Source organism: Nannobrachium achirus (genome assembly GCF_963921795.1).
Source record: "Nannobrachium achirus genome assembly, chromosome: 16".
Classification (NCBI taxonomy): Eukaryota; Metazoa; Chordata; class Actinopteri; order Myctophiformes; family Myctophidae; genus Nannobrachium; species Nannobrachium achirus.
Genome location: NC_137823.1, coordinates 31126883 through 31140010, shown reverse-complemented (window position 1 = coordinate 31140010; position 13128 = coordinate 31126883). Strand labels below are relative to the sequence as shown.

General features: G+C 41.9%; 1 protein-coding gene across 1 annotated transcript in view; it reads right to left on the bottom strand.

Annotated features, from left to right (window-relative positions):
• Positions 1 to 13093, bottom strand: part of cenpe (centromere protein E) — a gene marked incomplete at both ends in the record, with an annotated part of 41388 nt that extends 28295 nt beyond the window's left edge. The window contains 11 exons of the mRNA XM_080744863.1: positions 104 to 233; positions 391 to 478; positions 664 to 715; positions 817 to 876; positions 1100 to 1167; positions 1266 to 1347; positions 1445 to 1564; positions 1681 to 1802; positions 1922 to 2011; positions 2974 to 3086; positions 13038 to 13093. Coding sequence (XP_080600989.1) covers positions 104 to 233; positions 391 to 478; positions 664 to 715; positions 817 to 876; positions 1100 to 1167; positions 1266 to 1347; positions 1445 to 1564; positions 1681 to 1802; positions 1922 to 2011; positions 2974 to 3086; positions 13038 to 13093 — 981 coding nt within the window. The remainder of the gene's footprint in view (positions 1 to 103; positions 234 to 390; positions 479 to 663; positions 716 to 816; positions 877 to 1099; positions 1168 to 1265; positions 1348 to 1444; positions 1565 to 1680; positions 1803 to 1921; positions 2012 to 2973; positions 3087 to 13037) is intronic.
• Positions 13094 to 13128: the final 35 nt, after the last annotated feature.

Here is a 13128-nt window from a genome sequence, read left to right as displayed (position 1 = left end):
AAAACATAGAATACTCCTCATACACAACACCTCAAAACAAATTTGTCTCCACGTCACTTATGATGATGTATCAAATTACAAGGTAAAGGATTATTCCGCCCACCTGAAGTGTGCTGAGGGTTTCATCCAGTGTAGCAGGTGTGATAGTACAAATGATAACGGTTTTGGCGTTCCCACCCAAGGAGTTCTGAAGGATGCGGGTGAGCTTGCTGTCTCTGTAGTTTGTGAAACCACTGTGTGGAAAGAGCGGAATTTGCATAATTAACAAACCCTTTCTTTATTTTAATTAGGTACAAGCATTGTGTAACAGGGCACTTTAGATCCAAACAGACAATCCTGGAAACTGTGCTTTTCCCCGTTAAGAATAAAATTTGAGAATTGTTCACTCACCGCTGATTCTCTTCAGACAGCTTCTTGATCACTTGACCAAGTGTGAATAGACTCCTATTGATGTTACACCCCTCCTTGAACCGTGCGCCTAAGACATCAAATGATACTTTACTTTTTGACCAGGCTGAATTACAGGTCATAAACTGCATCACTATATCAATCCTAGCTCCCATCCCAGATCATTAACATAAAACAGTAAGAACTTTTCCCCAAAACCCTGCAACCTCTGGCAACAATGATCAAAATTAGTAAAACGCTTTCCCTCAACTTTACCTTCTGCACCAGTTTGACTTGCCCTTTCTGAACCAGCCAGGTCAACCAAATTCTGGAAGGTGAAGAAAATGTATAAAATTATATAGGAGCCAAGAATAGTTGTCATTAAATAAACAAGCAAATGAACAGATCTGCTGTTCCAGGCTTGCTTACCAGGTGAGACACGGTAATGGCGCCATCAGCGTCTTCACCATTTTCTCGGCTCTCCAAAATCTGAGGTAAATAAGACTTGTAACTAAAGCAGACTTCTGAGTCAATTTTTTCAGATTTTATGTATACATTTTAATAAACAGTTAATGTTTTCATTTGTTACCAATGTTTGCTTTAATGCCCAAGGCACTTGGGGTCCAGTCTCTTCTTACCTACATTTGCAAGATAGGGCTCTTGCCTCTTGGTGTATTGTGTTTTGAAGTCATTATTGCACAATTTGGCTTACCATACGGAAAATGGTGTGTGATCTACTGCTCCGCTGGTTCATTTTTGTCTTCTCGTAATGCCGGTTTTCTGCATGGATAAGTTGAAAAGAAAAGTAAGGTTACATTTTGTTTCAACAGCTGTGCAAAGAATAGTCTTGACAGTTGACTCCCATCAAGACATCTTACTTTCTCCTTTTCTAATCCAGGCCAGGGCTTGAGCAGGGTTTATCACAAGTTCCTCAGTCAGATCAGCCACATACACAGTTTTCTGTCAAGACAGTTGATTTGTGAATACACAATTTAAGACATCAAGCAAATGCACATTTCTTTGCAAACAAAAGCGAAAACGAATCCATCCCACTTACATGGCTTCCCTCACGGACTTCCAATGGCTTCCTCTTCCAGTTATCGACTAGCAAATCAGCTACAGTCTCATTATAGATCTCCATATAAGACACCCTGAGAAGGAACTCCTTCTTAGGATACTACAATGAAAAGAGAAACCATTAATTTTAATGGAGGTTTGCAGTTGCACCAGTGTGTACAAAAAAAACAAAAAACACATTGCAACACATAATTTATCATATGAAACAGTTCTCACCATTTTGATAGTCTGGAAGACATCCTCCATGGCCAGGGGTATGACTCCTGGCGTGCCATCATCACTGCCCATCATGGTGAATGTCTTGCCAGAGGAAGTCTGCCCATAGGCAAATATGGTTCCTTGTGATCGTACAGTGCAATATGGAAAGAAATAAGCAAGCATTATATGATATTACATAGATATTTTAAGTGAAGGGTTTTATGAGGCAGATCTCAATAAGCCCTTTTCAAATACATACCATTGTATCCTTCAACAGCAGATGCAATCAGTGGCTTTGCAATGTCTTTGTAGAGCTGAGCAGTTGTTTCTGTAGCACTAAAGACACGATCTGTTGAATATAACGTGTGAAGCCAAGTCAGACAGATACTTGATTACATAAAACTATGGACATTCAATTAGCATAAAATGTACATCTGCCTTCGGCACTCTTAAATACAAAGCACAAATAATAGCCGATTTATATAGCGCTTTTCTAAGTATGTGAGGGAACCAACTTTAAGAAAAAACTAAAACCATAGATGGCAAGTGCTAGATTAAAAATGTAAGCATGGGTTGGGGATCTAACTGGAACTCAGCTGGGAAAAGCCATTCTGAAGAGGTGGGTTTTGAAGGAGGGGAGGGAGGAGGAGCATAAAATAGCAGCGCTCATAGGCTGCGTTACTAGCAGCGCCATTACCCTGTTTATTCCAAACTTTTGGTAGTTATGGTTTCAAAAATGTTATACAAACCAACCTAGTTTCCTTAACCAGGGAACACCACTCATTTTTAACATTTACCATGTCATCAAATCAATATACCTTAGAATGTGTTGCCTAGGGATGGGGACGATACGCGATATTATCGTTTATCGTGATAAAAAACACTCACGATAACCGTATCGTGGAGATTTAATTTATTGTGATGTCGTCCTCCGTCATGCACTGGGATCAATTCACCTTTTATTTGCCCGAGCTACATAACCGGCGGTACCACTTAAACCCTCTATAATTGGTAAAAGGTACTTAATATACTGTACTCGTGTCTTTTTTTCCACGCTATCAAATGTCTTTTGCTAAAACATTTTTTTTAAAGGTCTGGATGGGTTTATATTTCAGAAAGCTGCCATTCAAGATCTCAGACGCCTGACTTAAATACATAATGGTTCAGCAAAAGGTGAGCACTGAGCATATCCACTTTTACCTGGACTACTTGGTTATAGCCCTGAAACATGACAGCCATATGAAATGACCATGGTCATATGGCCGTCATGTTTCAGGACTAGGGATAGTTAATACATTCTGTTTAACATACCGAAACTGAAACACTTGGTCGCATTCCCATCATCAATGCACTGCTGGACGGACTTCTCATCAGTCTTCCAATACAGCACCGGCTTGGCACCTTCTTTGGCAGTTTCCTCTTCCCTGATAAACATAGTAGAAAGGACAAATCACAAATTTAACATAAAACTCCACAGCAAAATGTGTTATAGGTCAAAATCACTAACCAATTTAAACCTCCACAGCAAAATGTGTTATAGGTCAAAATCACTAACCAATTTAAACCTATAATATAGATCAGCTATTCCTGAAGCAAGCTCACAAGTATCTCGACAAGTTTTGTGCTTGTTGATATGGCATTTTCAAAATGTGACAACACAACTGAAACATTAACACAAGTCTTGTGTGGGCACCTTTGGCATACAATATGTTCTGATTGTTAAGCTACAACCACTCTTTCTTCCCATCATATATCGGTCTAACCTTAAAACCTAACCCTAACCAAATTAGGACTAATGAGATGTAGGACTAATGAGATGTAGGACTTATGGGCAGTCCAGTCCCCCATTTATCCACCTAAAGTTCCTTATGATTGAGGGTCCGTTATTGTGTACATCACCAAGTAATGTTAGACTTTCAGATATGTGAATGGATGGATGAATGACAATTTGCTGTGAATCTAAATAGTTTTTTTTTTTTTTTACTATCTACTGCATAGTACTGTGTTCTATTCGTCTGTCATTCAATGTTATATGAGATACTTAAATGGTTTCCTGTGGAAATAAGCGTAGTCTTTTCTAGGATCTCTTTTTAGTAGACCTTGTATCAGTGAACTGTACCGTCATGAAACTGTACCTTTCCTATGCAAACTCCTAATAAAGTCTTCAATCAATCAAACTGACCCAACGTTAACTAGAAGCAGTGTGCTCTTCCGAGCACAGGTCTCAACCAGGCCGTGCATCCTGGTGGTGCTACTGTATAATAGGCCAATGTAAAAAGGGTGGCATATGTTCTTCACCTTAAATCTTTCATGGCAATCGGACGCTGCATGCATGATTTGAAGCATTGTGTTCCAAAAATGTGTTTTGCTAAAGTCTACCTGCTGGTGGCGCTATAACAGGCCAATGTGAAAAAGGTAGCATTTGTTCCTTGACCTAGTGGGAATATGTGTGGCAAATTTCACGGTAATCGCAAGCTGCGTTGATGATTTGAGGCATTTTGTTCAAAAACGGAGCAATCCTGCAAACTTTGGAAGCCAATATTAGCCAATCAGGATGGAATATGAAATATCAGACGGATCGGACTTGATCACATGACTATAGAGATACTGTGTACCGATTCGCGTGATTTTTGGATAAAATCTCAAGGAGTAATATTCAAAAATTTGTTTTACATTAGTCGGCCCAAAGTCTGGCGCTATAAAAGGCTGATGTGAAAAATGCAGGCAAAGGTTTATCCTTAGCCTCTAGGGAGTGCGCTTACAAAGTTTGAAACTGATCGGTGGAGTTATAGGTAGAACCACAAATCGGCCTGTTATAGCGCCACCATGAGGCTGATTTCAAAAACAAGTGGCATTTCTTCCTCGACCTAGTGGGAACGTGTGTGCGCAATTTCATGATAATTGCACTTTGCGTTTGGGATTTGAGGCATTTTGTTCAAAACGGCTCAATCCTACACATTTTGGAAGCCAATCTTAGCCAATCAGGATGGAATATGCAAAATTGGACAGATCTGTGTCGATCACATGACTGTCGGGATACTTCCTACCGATTTGTAGGATTTTTGGACAAAATCTGTAAGAGTAGTGCACAGAAATGTGTTTTGCAAACATCGGCCACTAGGTGGCACTAGAAAAGGCCCATTTGAAAAATGTAGGGCAGAGGTTCTAGATTGGCATCCAGGGAATGTGTGTGCTCACTTTGGCAGTGACCGGGCAAACGGCGACTGAGATTTGGTGCACACAAACTGCGAGGACGCACGCACGCACGGACGGACGGACGGACGGACGGACGGACGGACGAAGGGGAAAACATACTCTCCCCCATGCCTTCGGCTGGTGGAGACAATGATTGGATCAAGGTTGGGTCTTATAGACCTATACTTGGTTCTCAAAGTGGGGTCAGGGAGCTGGAGTTCCAGGGGGTCCAGTGTCCAATATACTTTATAAACATTAAGGATGTCCATAATTATAACACCAGAGGCAGCGCCACAGATCACTTCCAAGTTCCAACCCGGAGTAAAAACCAACAAAGTGTCAAACTCGTTTTTCTGCTATACCACCAAAATGTGGAAAGCCTTACCAAAGGCCATAAAGGAGTGTGGATCACTAGCATCCTTTAAAATTGCTCTGAAAAACCACTTACAGGCAGCAGCCGTTCGCAACTGGTAAAAAAAAGGAACCTAGCCCAACCCTACCCTCCCCTGCCCCTTCTTTGTATATACTGTTTGTTTAGACTTACTGTTTTCTTTTTTGTTTTTCTTTACATATCTACTGCATAGTACTGTGTTCTATTTGTCTGTCATTCAATGTTATATGAGATACTTAAATAGCCTGACACTCAGCCTGAATTGACATTTCGTGGGTGTGGCTAGAGATTCAGGGTCTGGAACTAGGCTAATACTTAAATGGTTTCCAGTGGAAATAAGCTTAGTCTTTTCATGGATCTCCTTTTAGTAGACCTTGTAGGCTACCAGTGAACTGTACCGTCATGAAACTGTACCTTTTCCTATGCAAACTTCTAATAGTCTTCAATCAATCAATCAAAACATACTTACATGGGTCAATTTAGACATTTCACTATGGCATTTCCCCATTTGGCTTCCATTTCAAATGGGGGTCCGCGGCGCTGGCTAATAAGTGTCAATTTGAGGGTCCTTGACATGAAAGTTTGAGAAGGATTCCAGTTAATCTGGGTTCCTTCAACTTCCTTGGGGATGGGGGGGCTAAATTGACCCAAACAAGTCTGTAACTAACAGTGTACCAGGGTTCATTTAGTCTGGGATTAGTCTTGCGTGGCCAGACTGTTGCCTCCGCGATTTGGTCAAATGCTCCCGGTGTCGGTACTCGATCTTTTCGCTCTGCCTTTTCTGCTCTCTTCCGGCGCTTGCGACTGACGTCACAAATATGGCTGAAAACAGCAGACCTACAAGCTCAAAACGCATAGCAAGCGCAACGCTTTGTGGGCTTGTAGATCGGCTGTTTTCGCCACCCAACACAGTCACCGGTGCCCAGTCGTTTTTAGAATACTACAGCTGCATGGATTATTAATTCTTATTGAACACAGGAAAATAACACGTTTCTTTAAGAATATTTATTATTAAAAGAAACTATTTACTATATTAAAGGTATATTCAGGACTTCGCTTTCATTCAAATAAAAATAAAATGTGTACATTTTCCACTAATGCACCTGACTATAATGTGCGCTGACCATATACGGACTTCCACCCTGTCCCCTGTTACGAGCATAGCTCGCTCAAAATTTTCCCGTTCGCCACAAAGATCTCCACCAATCAGGATAGAGTATGGCCTCAGTGCGCGTTCTAGTCTGTTCCTCTGCGCGTCCACCCTTAGTGAAGCGCGGGTGCACAGTTCCTCCATTCTGTAAACAATGGCACTGGAGCCACTACATTACATTCCGCGGCAGTTTTAACTGCTTTAACTTGCTATTTTTTAATTTACTCTTTCTATTTCAAGTCTCTGCTTGTATGTTTACTTTATTTCGCGTTTGTTTTTTATCGATTAGTGTCTTAGACAGTTTAACTTTTTACAAAGGGAAGAGTTTCAGGAAGCTGAATGTGGACAACAGGCTGAGAGATGCTGAACAAAGAAAGGAGGTAAATAAGAAATATTTTATAATTGTCAGAGTGCAGCAATCTATTTCCTAAGTAAACGTTTGTTAGGTGGGTTTGTCATTGGGATCTTTGAAGGGTTTGGGGCTATATTTCTTGTAAAAAGTTTCGTTTTAAAGTTAGCCACATTGTGGGTGAATCCGCCCTAAAAACAATACATTGATCTAATAAACAGGGGCCATTAAATGAGACATATGTCTTGTCTATAACTTGTAAATGATTTCAATGTCCACACAAAGGACAAATAGACTTTACTTGTAAGTTACTTCAGCCCATAGCTTCAGCCATGAATAAACACGTGAGTCACAACATACGGCTGACGTAAAACGCATCTACATAACTACTTTTAGCATCGTAACGTACATTCACAACATAGCCCATATTATCAAGTCATCCTATATTTTATACCTCTATGATATCAACGCCGCATTTGTTAGACCCACGCTTGCTATTCCAGAAAGATCTGAACGTTATTGGTGCATAGTGATGTTTGGAGGGGGTCGCTCAACACCTAGCTACTTACAGGAGGTCTATTGATATGCATAGGTACTGTGCAATGCTTGTTTCTTTGTTCAAACATCCCATTGTGATACTAAAGCCTTAGCGAGGTGCGAATTGGGGGGGTTTGCATGTCAATGCATACAAGTCTGTAACTCTGGACCCTGAAGGGTTCATTTGGTTCCATTTGTACACTGTCAGATATAAAGGGAGACCTTGAAATCTGCTTTGAGAAACACTGCACTAGGCCATTAGATCAATGTATTGTACTGTACTGTTTTATGACAAATTGTAAAATTTACTTTTGTGTCTATTTTAGTCTCACCAATCTAATCTAAGCATCATCTCCTTTATTTCTATACAGGCTGAAGAATTTGATGTCTGAAGAAGAGCAGCTGTACATCACACTACACACTACAATTATGACACCAATAAACGTTGAACATTTGAAAAATATATATGTAGGTCTATATATAATGAGGCAATCTATACACACAAATAGGGTAGGCTATTCTACAGTCTGGAAGATGCTAGACTCCACTCCACTTCCCATTTTCACCTGCAAACCGTTTCCTAAATAAACAAGTTTTGTCAACCTGAAACTTTTTTTTTTATTACAAATGCCAGAAATGTTATGCAGCTAAACGATATGATATTGCATTTAAATGGGGTTTCATACCAAAATGCTTTAGTGTATGAAACAATACAATATAGCGTTTTCACAATGTTTACAACTTCCCATCATTGTAAGCTTTCAGAGGTCAGAACACATTCAAATAACTTACCACATACAAAAAACATTTACCATTGACTAGATCAAAATGAAATCGAGACATTACAGTTTATGTATATCAAAGCATCATTTTATTAATCATGTTTAGATCATGTCAGTCTTTCATGCAGATCATTAGTGATGGTAACGACTGCTCAGAAAATAAAAGCCTTTTAGTTAGCATTATGTATGCTTTCTTGTTGTGCTCTTCACGAGCGAAGATCAATCCAGATCAACAGTAACAGCGATGATGAAACAAGGTACCTGTATGAAAAAAAGGGTAAAGAATGATTAGATTAGCAGTCATAATAAATGCCTCAGTCTATTGAATACTGCAGTGTTATTCATTTATCGTTAGACCCGCAGCATAGATCATTTAGCAGCTCCAAAATTATTAATCCAGATACAGGGTCGTCGTCATGTTGGCTTGTGTGGACATACTGTGTCAAAATATATATTGTTTTGCCCCAGACATAATTTACCAGACAGTATTATTTACCAGAGAGGCAGAGCGCTAGCCCTGAATGATCAAACAGGTCTGTAAATCAAAAGGACCGTAGTGTTCGGGTTAGTTATGATGGTCCAAATACAAGTTTTGAGTCTGCTAATCATTATGCTGATTGTAAACTACTGAACTAATAAAATGCCAGTGCCTGTCTCGTATAAATCAGTATCATACATATTCTAAAGCTGGAGAAGTAGGCCTACCGATACTCAGTAATTGTGTCTTGTGATCAAAATGAGAACATTATAATGGTGTAATAAAAAATATACATTTCCAAAGCTGTAAGGCCAGTAAGAGGACTATAACACGGCCGCATGCCAAGCGATACGGTAGCGTTAGTTAAATGTAATTGTTACATGTCTAAATATGTTTGCATTTGTAAATAAAGATGACTTTTTATTTCACTTACCGATTGGAATGTGTAGAGCTTAATCGATCCATGCTGTATAGAGTAAAGATGTTAGTTTGTTTGTTTCAGTTTGTTTACATCTGGGCGCCATTACAGGAAACTGCTGGGCAAAGCGCGTTCTTGTGATGAGGCAAAAAACTCCTCTCCCGCGCCCTCTGCTGGAGAGGAGCCACATTTTCATTAAACCTGAATATGCCTTTAATAATATAGTAATAGTTTATTTTAATATAGTAATAATAATAATATAGTAAATAGTTTCTATATTAATAATTATAGTGAATACCGGTAGTTTCTTTTAATAATAAATATCAGCGGTGAGAGACACCCCGGTGGTCAGCAGCGAGGCCCCCGCCGCTGGTCCCGTGGTCAGCGGCGAGACCTCCGCCGCTGACCACGGTCAGGCGAGGCGAGGTGACGGTCATCGGCGAGGCGAGGTGACCATCGGTTCTCCCGGTGGAGGGTCGACAGATCCCCGCACGGTAGCCGTGAGTCATCCGCCCTGCGGGGGTCTCTCGCCGCCGACCACGAGCCCCCCGCAGCCCGTGGTCAGCGGCGAGACCCCCGCCGCCGACCACGGAGCCGCTGACCCCCGCTCCTCTCACGGACCTCCTCCGCTGGAGGTCCGTGAGAGAGGAGGTCCGTGAGAGGAGCGGGCGTCAGCGGCTCCGTGGTCGGCGGTGAGAGACCCTCGCAGGGCGGCTACTCACGGCCACCGTGCGACCCTCCACCGGGAGACCACCACTCACGGTCAGTCACGGACCTCGCCCCGTGGTCGGCGGTGAGAAACCCCCGCAGGACGGCTGACTCACACTGAGGTCTCTCGCAGACCACCGGTCCTCAGAGGGGTACCTCAGTACTGTTATTTATTATTAAAAGTTACTTGGAATTTTCGGCAATAAGAATTAATGCAATACTGTTATTTATTATTAAAGGCAATAAGAATTAATGCAGTACTGTTATGTATTATTAAAAGTTACTTTGGGGGATGTTGTTAGTCCTTGTTCAATAAAGGTTTGAAGAGGAAAAGCCAATCACAACACCATATTGTGTGCCGTCAGTTGCAACCGCCGGATGTTAATATGGCAGGCGCGCAGATATGGACCCCGCGCAGATGCGTGATTGGAAATGACACCCGGGCTCCAGACGGAGCCGCTCGATTGTCCACGACACTGCAAGCCGGCGGAGCGCCGCGCGAGTTACGAAGCCGTGGTGAATGCAATCGTTATATTTATGCCCAGGCCGTAAGGCCTGGGCAAGCCCACGATAAACGCCCTGTCCAAGCGACTACAATTGAGCGCTCCCTAGCTCCGCTTCAGCCAATCAAAAGCTTCGGTGGGCGGGGTTTCCCTGGAGCCCGGGTGTCCTTTCCAATCACGCCGCGCGCAGATATGGACCCGACACCGGCATACAGTCTGGCAGACGGAAATAGAAACGGTGAGTGCGAGATAAAGCGGATGTGACGCAACCGCTCCCTTGGTGCAGTAGCAATAACATGTCCTACTGGAAGCGTTATGTTTCCTTTCAACATTTCTGGGGGCTTTATTTCGTCTTTCTCTGGTGTTGTTGGTGTCACCTTCATGATGTTTTCGAAAGTTTTCTTAAACTATACACTCATAACAATAATAGGCAGCTCGAATGACTTTGTCTGAGCTATTGTGCTTCTGTTATGTTTCCAATGGGACTACAGTTCAGTGCAGCAGTGGCTACTTCCGATACTCGCCGTTCGGGAGCTGCTCTTCCAGACTCTATATAGCATTCGGAGATTGTGGGATAGTTGTCTGGCTACGCGAGACTAGTCTGGGATCACTTCACTTTTCGGGTTTGTAACCGGTCTGGAGCGGAAACCCCAAAACGTCACGTTGTAGTACTCAAAGGACTACAATTTGCCGGAAAGATCAAACCGCATTCAGTTTTAACCCAAAATATTCCCCTGCGCTCAAGGACATACTTTTAGGGCCTACCTAATAAACTCCTTGATGCGGAGTAGTTTTGCTTTTGAAAAAATCGTTTGGTATATGCATCTTTTAGTCCAACTTTTAGCGACTGGCAAGACTACACTAGGCCACTCGAACATTTTAATAGGTATTGATTTCGTGCGTATGACGTTTTGTAGGCCGATTTGGAGTTATCGGCCTACAAAACCAGCGCCATTGCTGAGGGGGACCAGTCAAAAAAAAAAAAAAAAAAAAAAACTTGAAGCAACAGTACTGAGAGATCAGATGTTGAAACATTTTCCAGTGACTAAATATAAAATAGCCTAGAAAAAAGTGTCCCCATTATGCAAGTAAACAACATTCGATTGTGATTTAATAAATAGGCTTAATTAGGCCTTAAGAGATTTAATCGGCAATGCAACACAGGTCCCGTCTTAAAGTGAAGCTCACTCGACCATTTCTCTCTCTCTCTTTCTCTCTCTCTTTCTAGCCTACTATTACAAACAAACGGAAAATGACTTACCTCTGTAGATAGAAAATAGCCTAAAAGCATTCCTTTCTCCCTGGCTTTTGTTTCAATGTTAATATTATAGATTCCTAGGCAACCAACCAGCAGCATTGGACAATAATAAGTCTACATTACATGATAAAGTTTACACCGCTCTGACTTCTGACAGTGCCAGTCTGTCGATCAGTTAACACAGCTGCAGACAGTTAGTTAGTTAGATTATTAATAAGCTAAATGCTCGGGTCTCTCTGAACCTCGGAAATGAACGGATTTCAGGACAATGTCACAGGTCTCAAAAAAAGAAAAAAAAAGGGGGAATCAGAACGGGACGGAACTGGACAAGACCATTACGGGGCCACTCGGGTTTGGTTTTGTAATTTGGCATAACAAATATATTTCTATTTATTATAGGCTTGACCATTTCTCTCTCTCTCTCTCTCTCTTCTGTTGGATAATTAGAGAAAGCGCACCTCTCTCTCTCAATACAAAGTGATCCTTGCTTGACCACAATGTTCTCTCTCAGATGATCTGCGTAAAGTGGCAGAGTTGACTGAAGTGTCTCTAGGCTAATACATATTACACGGGAGGTTGAGGCCAGTAAATCTGTCATAAAAATATATCTATTGAATATATTATAGGATATAGCCTACAATGAGATTGAGCAAACGGTTTTGTTTAAAGAGAAAATATATCTGACATGGCTGAACAAGGGACAGACCAATGATGTTTACCAGGATAAGAAATAACACTAGAAAAGTTGTTATTTTGAGAGAGAAATGTCCTGCACACTTTGATATGGTTTATTTTGATGATAACTGTTGTAGCCTACAACAATCTATCTCAATACATATAGTAATAGGATCGTCATGGAGGTTGTGTAAACGTTTATAGTGCACTTATTATTATTATTATAAGTGACGTCCCTCGAGGATGGCGACGGGAAATACGTCATCTGGAGCGAAACTCCGCCTTACGCTCACTTTCTATAGGGGAAACAAACGGAGGGAACCAAATCAAAGCGACGCCGCTTCTTCTAGTGGTTTCCGCGCTCTAGGCGGAAACCAAACGGCCTGTTGTGAACGAACACCAGGCTTTTTCTCTGAGAAAGCCTGGTGGGCGTGGTTAGGGTTCATTTGGTTCCATTTATACGCTGCCAGAGTTAAATGGGGACCTTGAAATGTGTCTTGAATCAGGGCTAATGACTATAGCATTGATTGAAAACTTTATTAGAAGTTTGACTATTGCATGTGAAAGACACTAGCCCTGAAACATGACGGTCGTATCTCGTATGACGGTTAAGTCATGTTTCAGGGCTAGCTTTTTTTTTAGGTTTAACCGTGAAAGTAAAGATGTACTTTCCATAACGCCCCATGGCGCTACATTACCCCCCGGCTCCACCGAGCGCCGCGTCAACGTCAACGCAGGGAACGCTCCCGTTTTAATCAATGAAGGGTGCTCCACTGCCGACGTCAACGTCCGCGTCGGACGCTCAAATTCGCCCCGGTTCATTTTTTGACGGCGTCCGACGCCGGCACGACGCCGTCATTTTGGTGGAGCCCTAGCCTTAGCTGCTGCCAGTAACCGTTGCCTTGTTGTTTAAGGTTGGTTAAAATCGTACCTTTCGATGAGGGGACGGACTCGGATGCAGACCTTAACTGCGGATTCTTCTGCCATCATCGTCAGCTAATATAAACCTGAAGAACAATAAA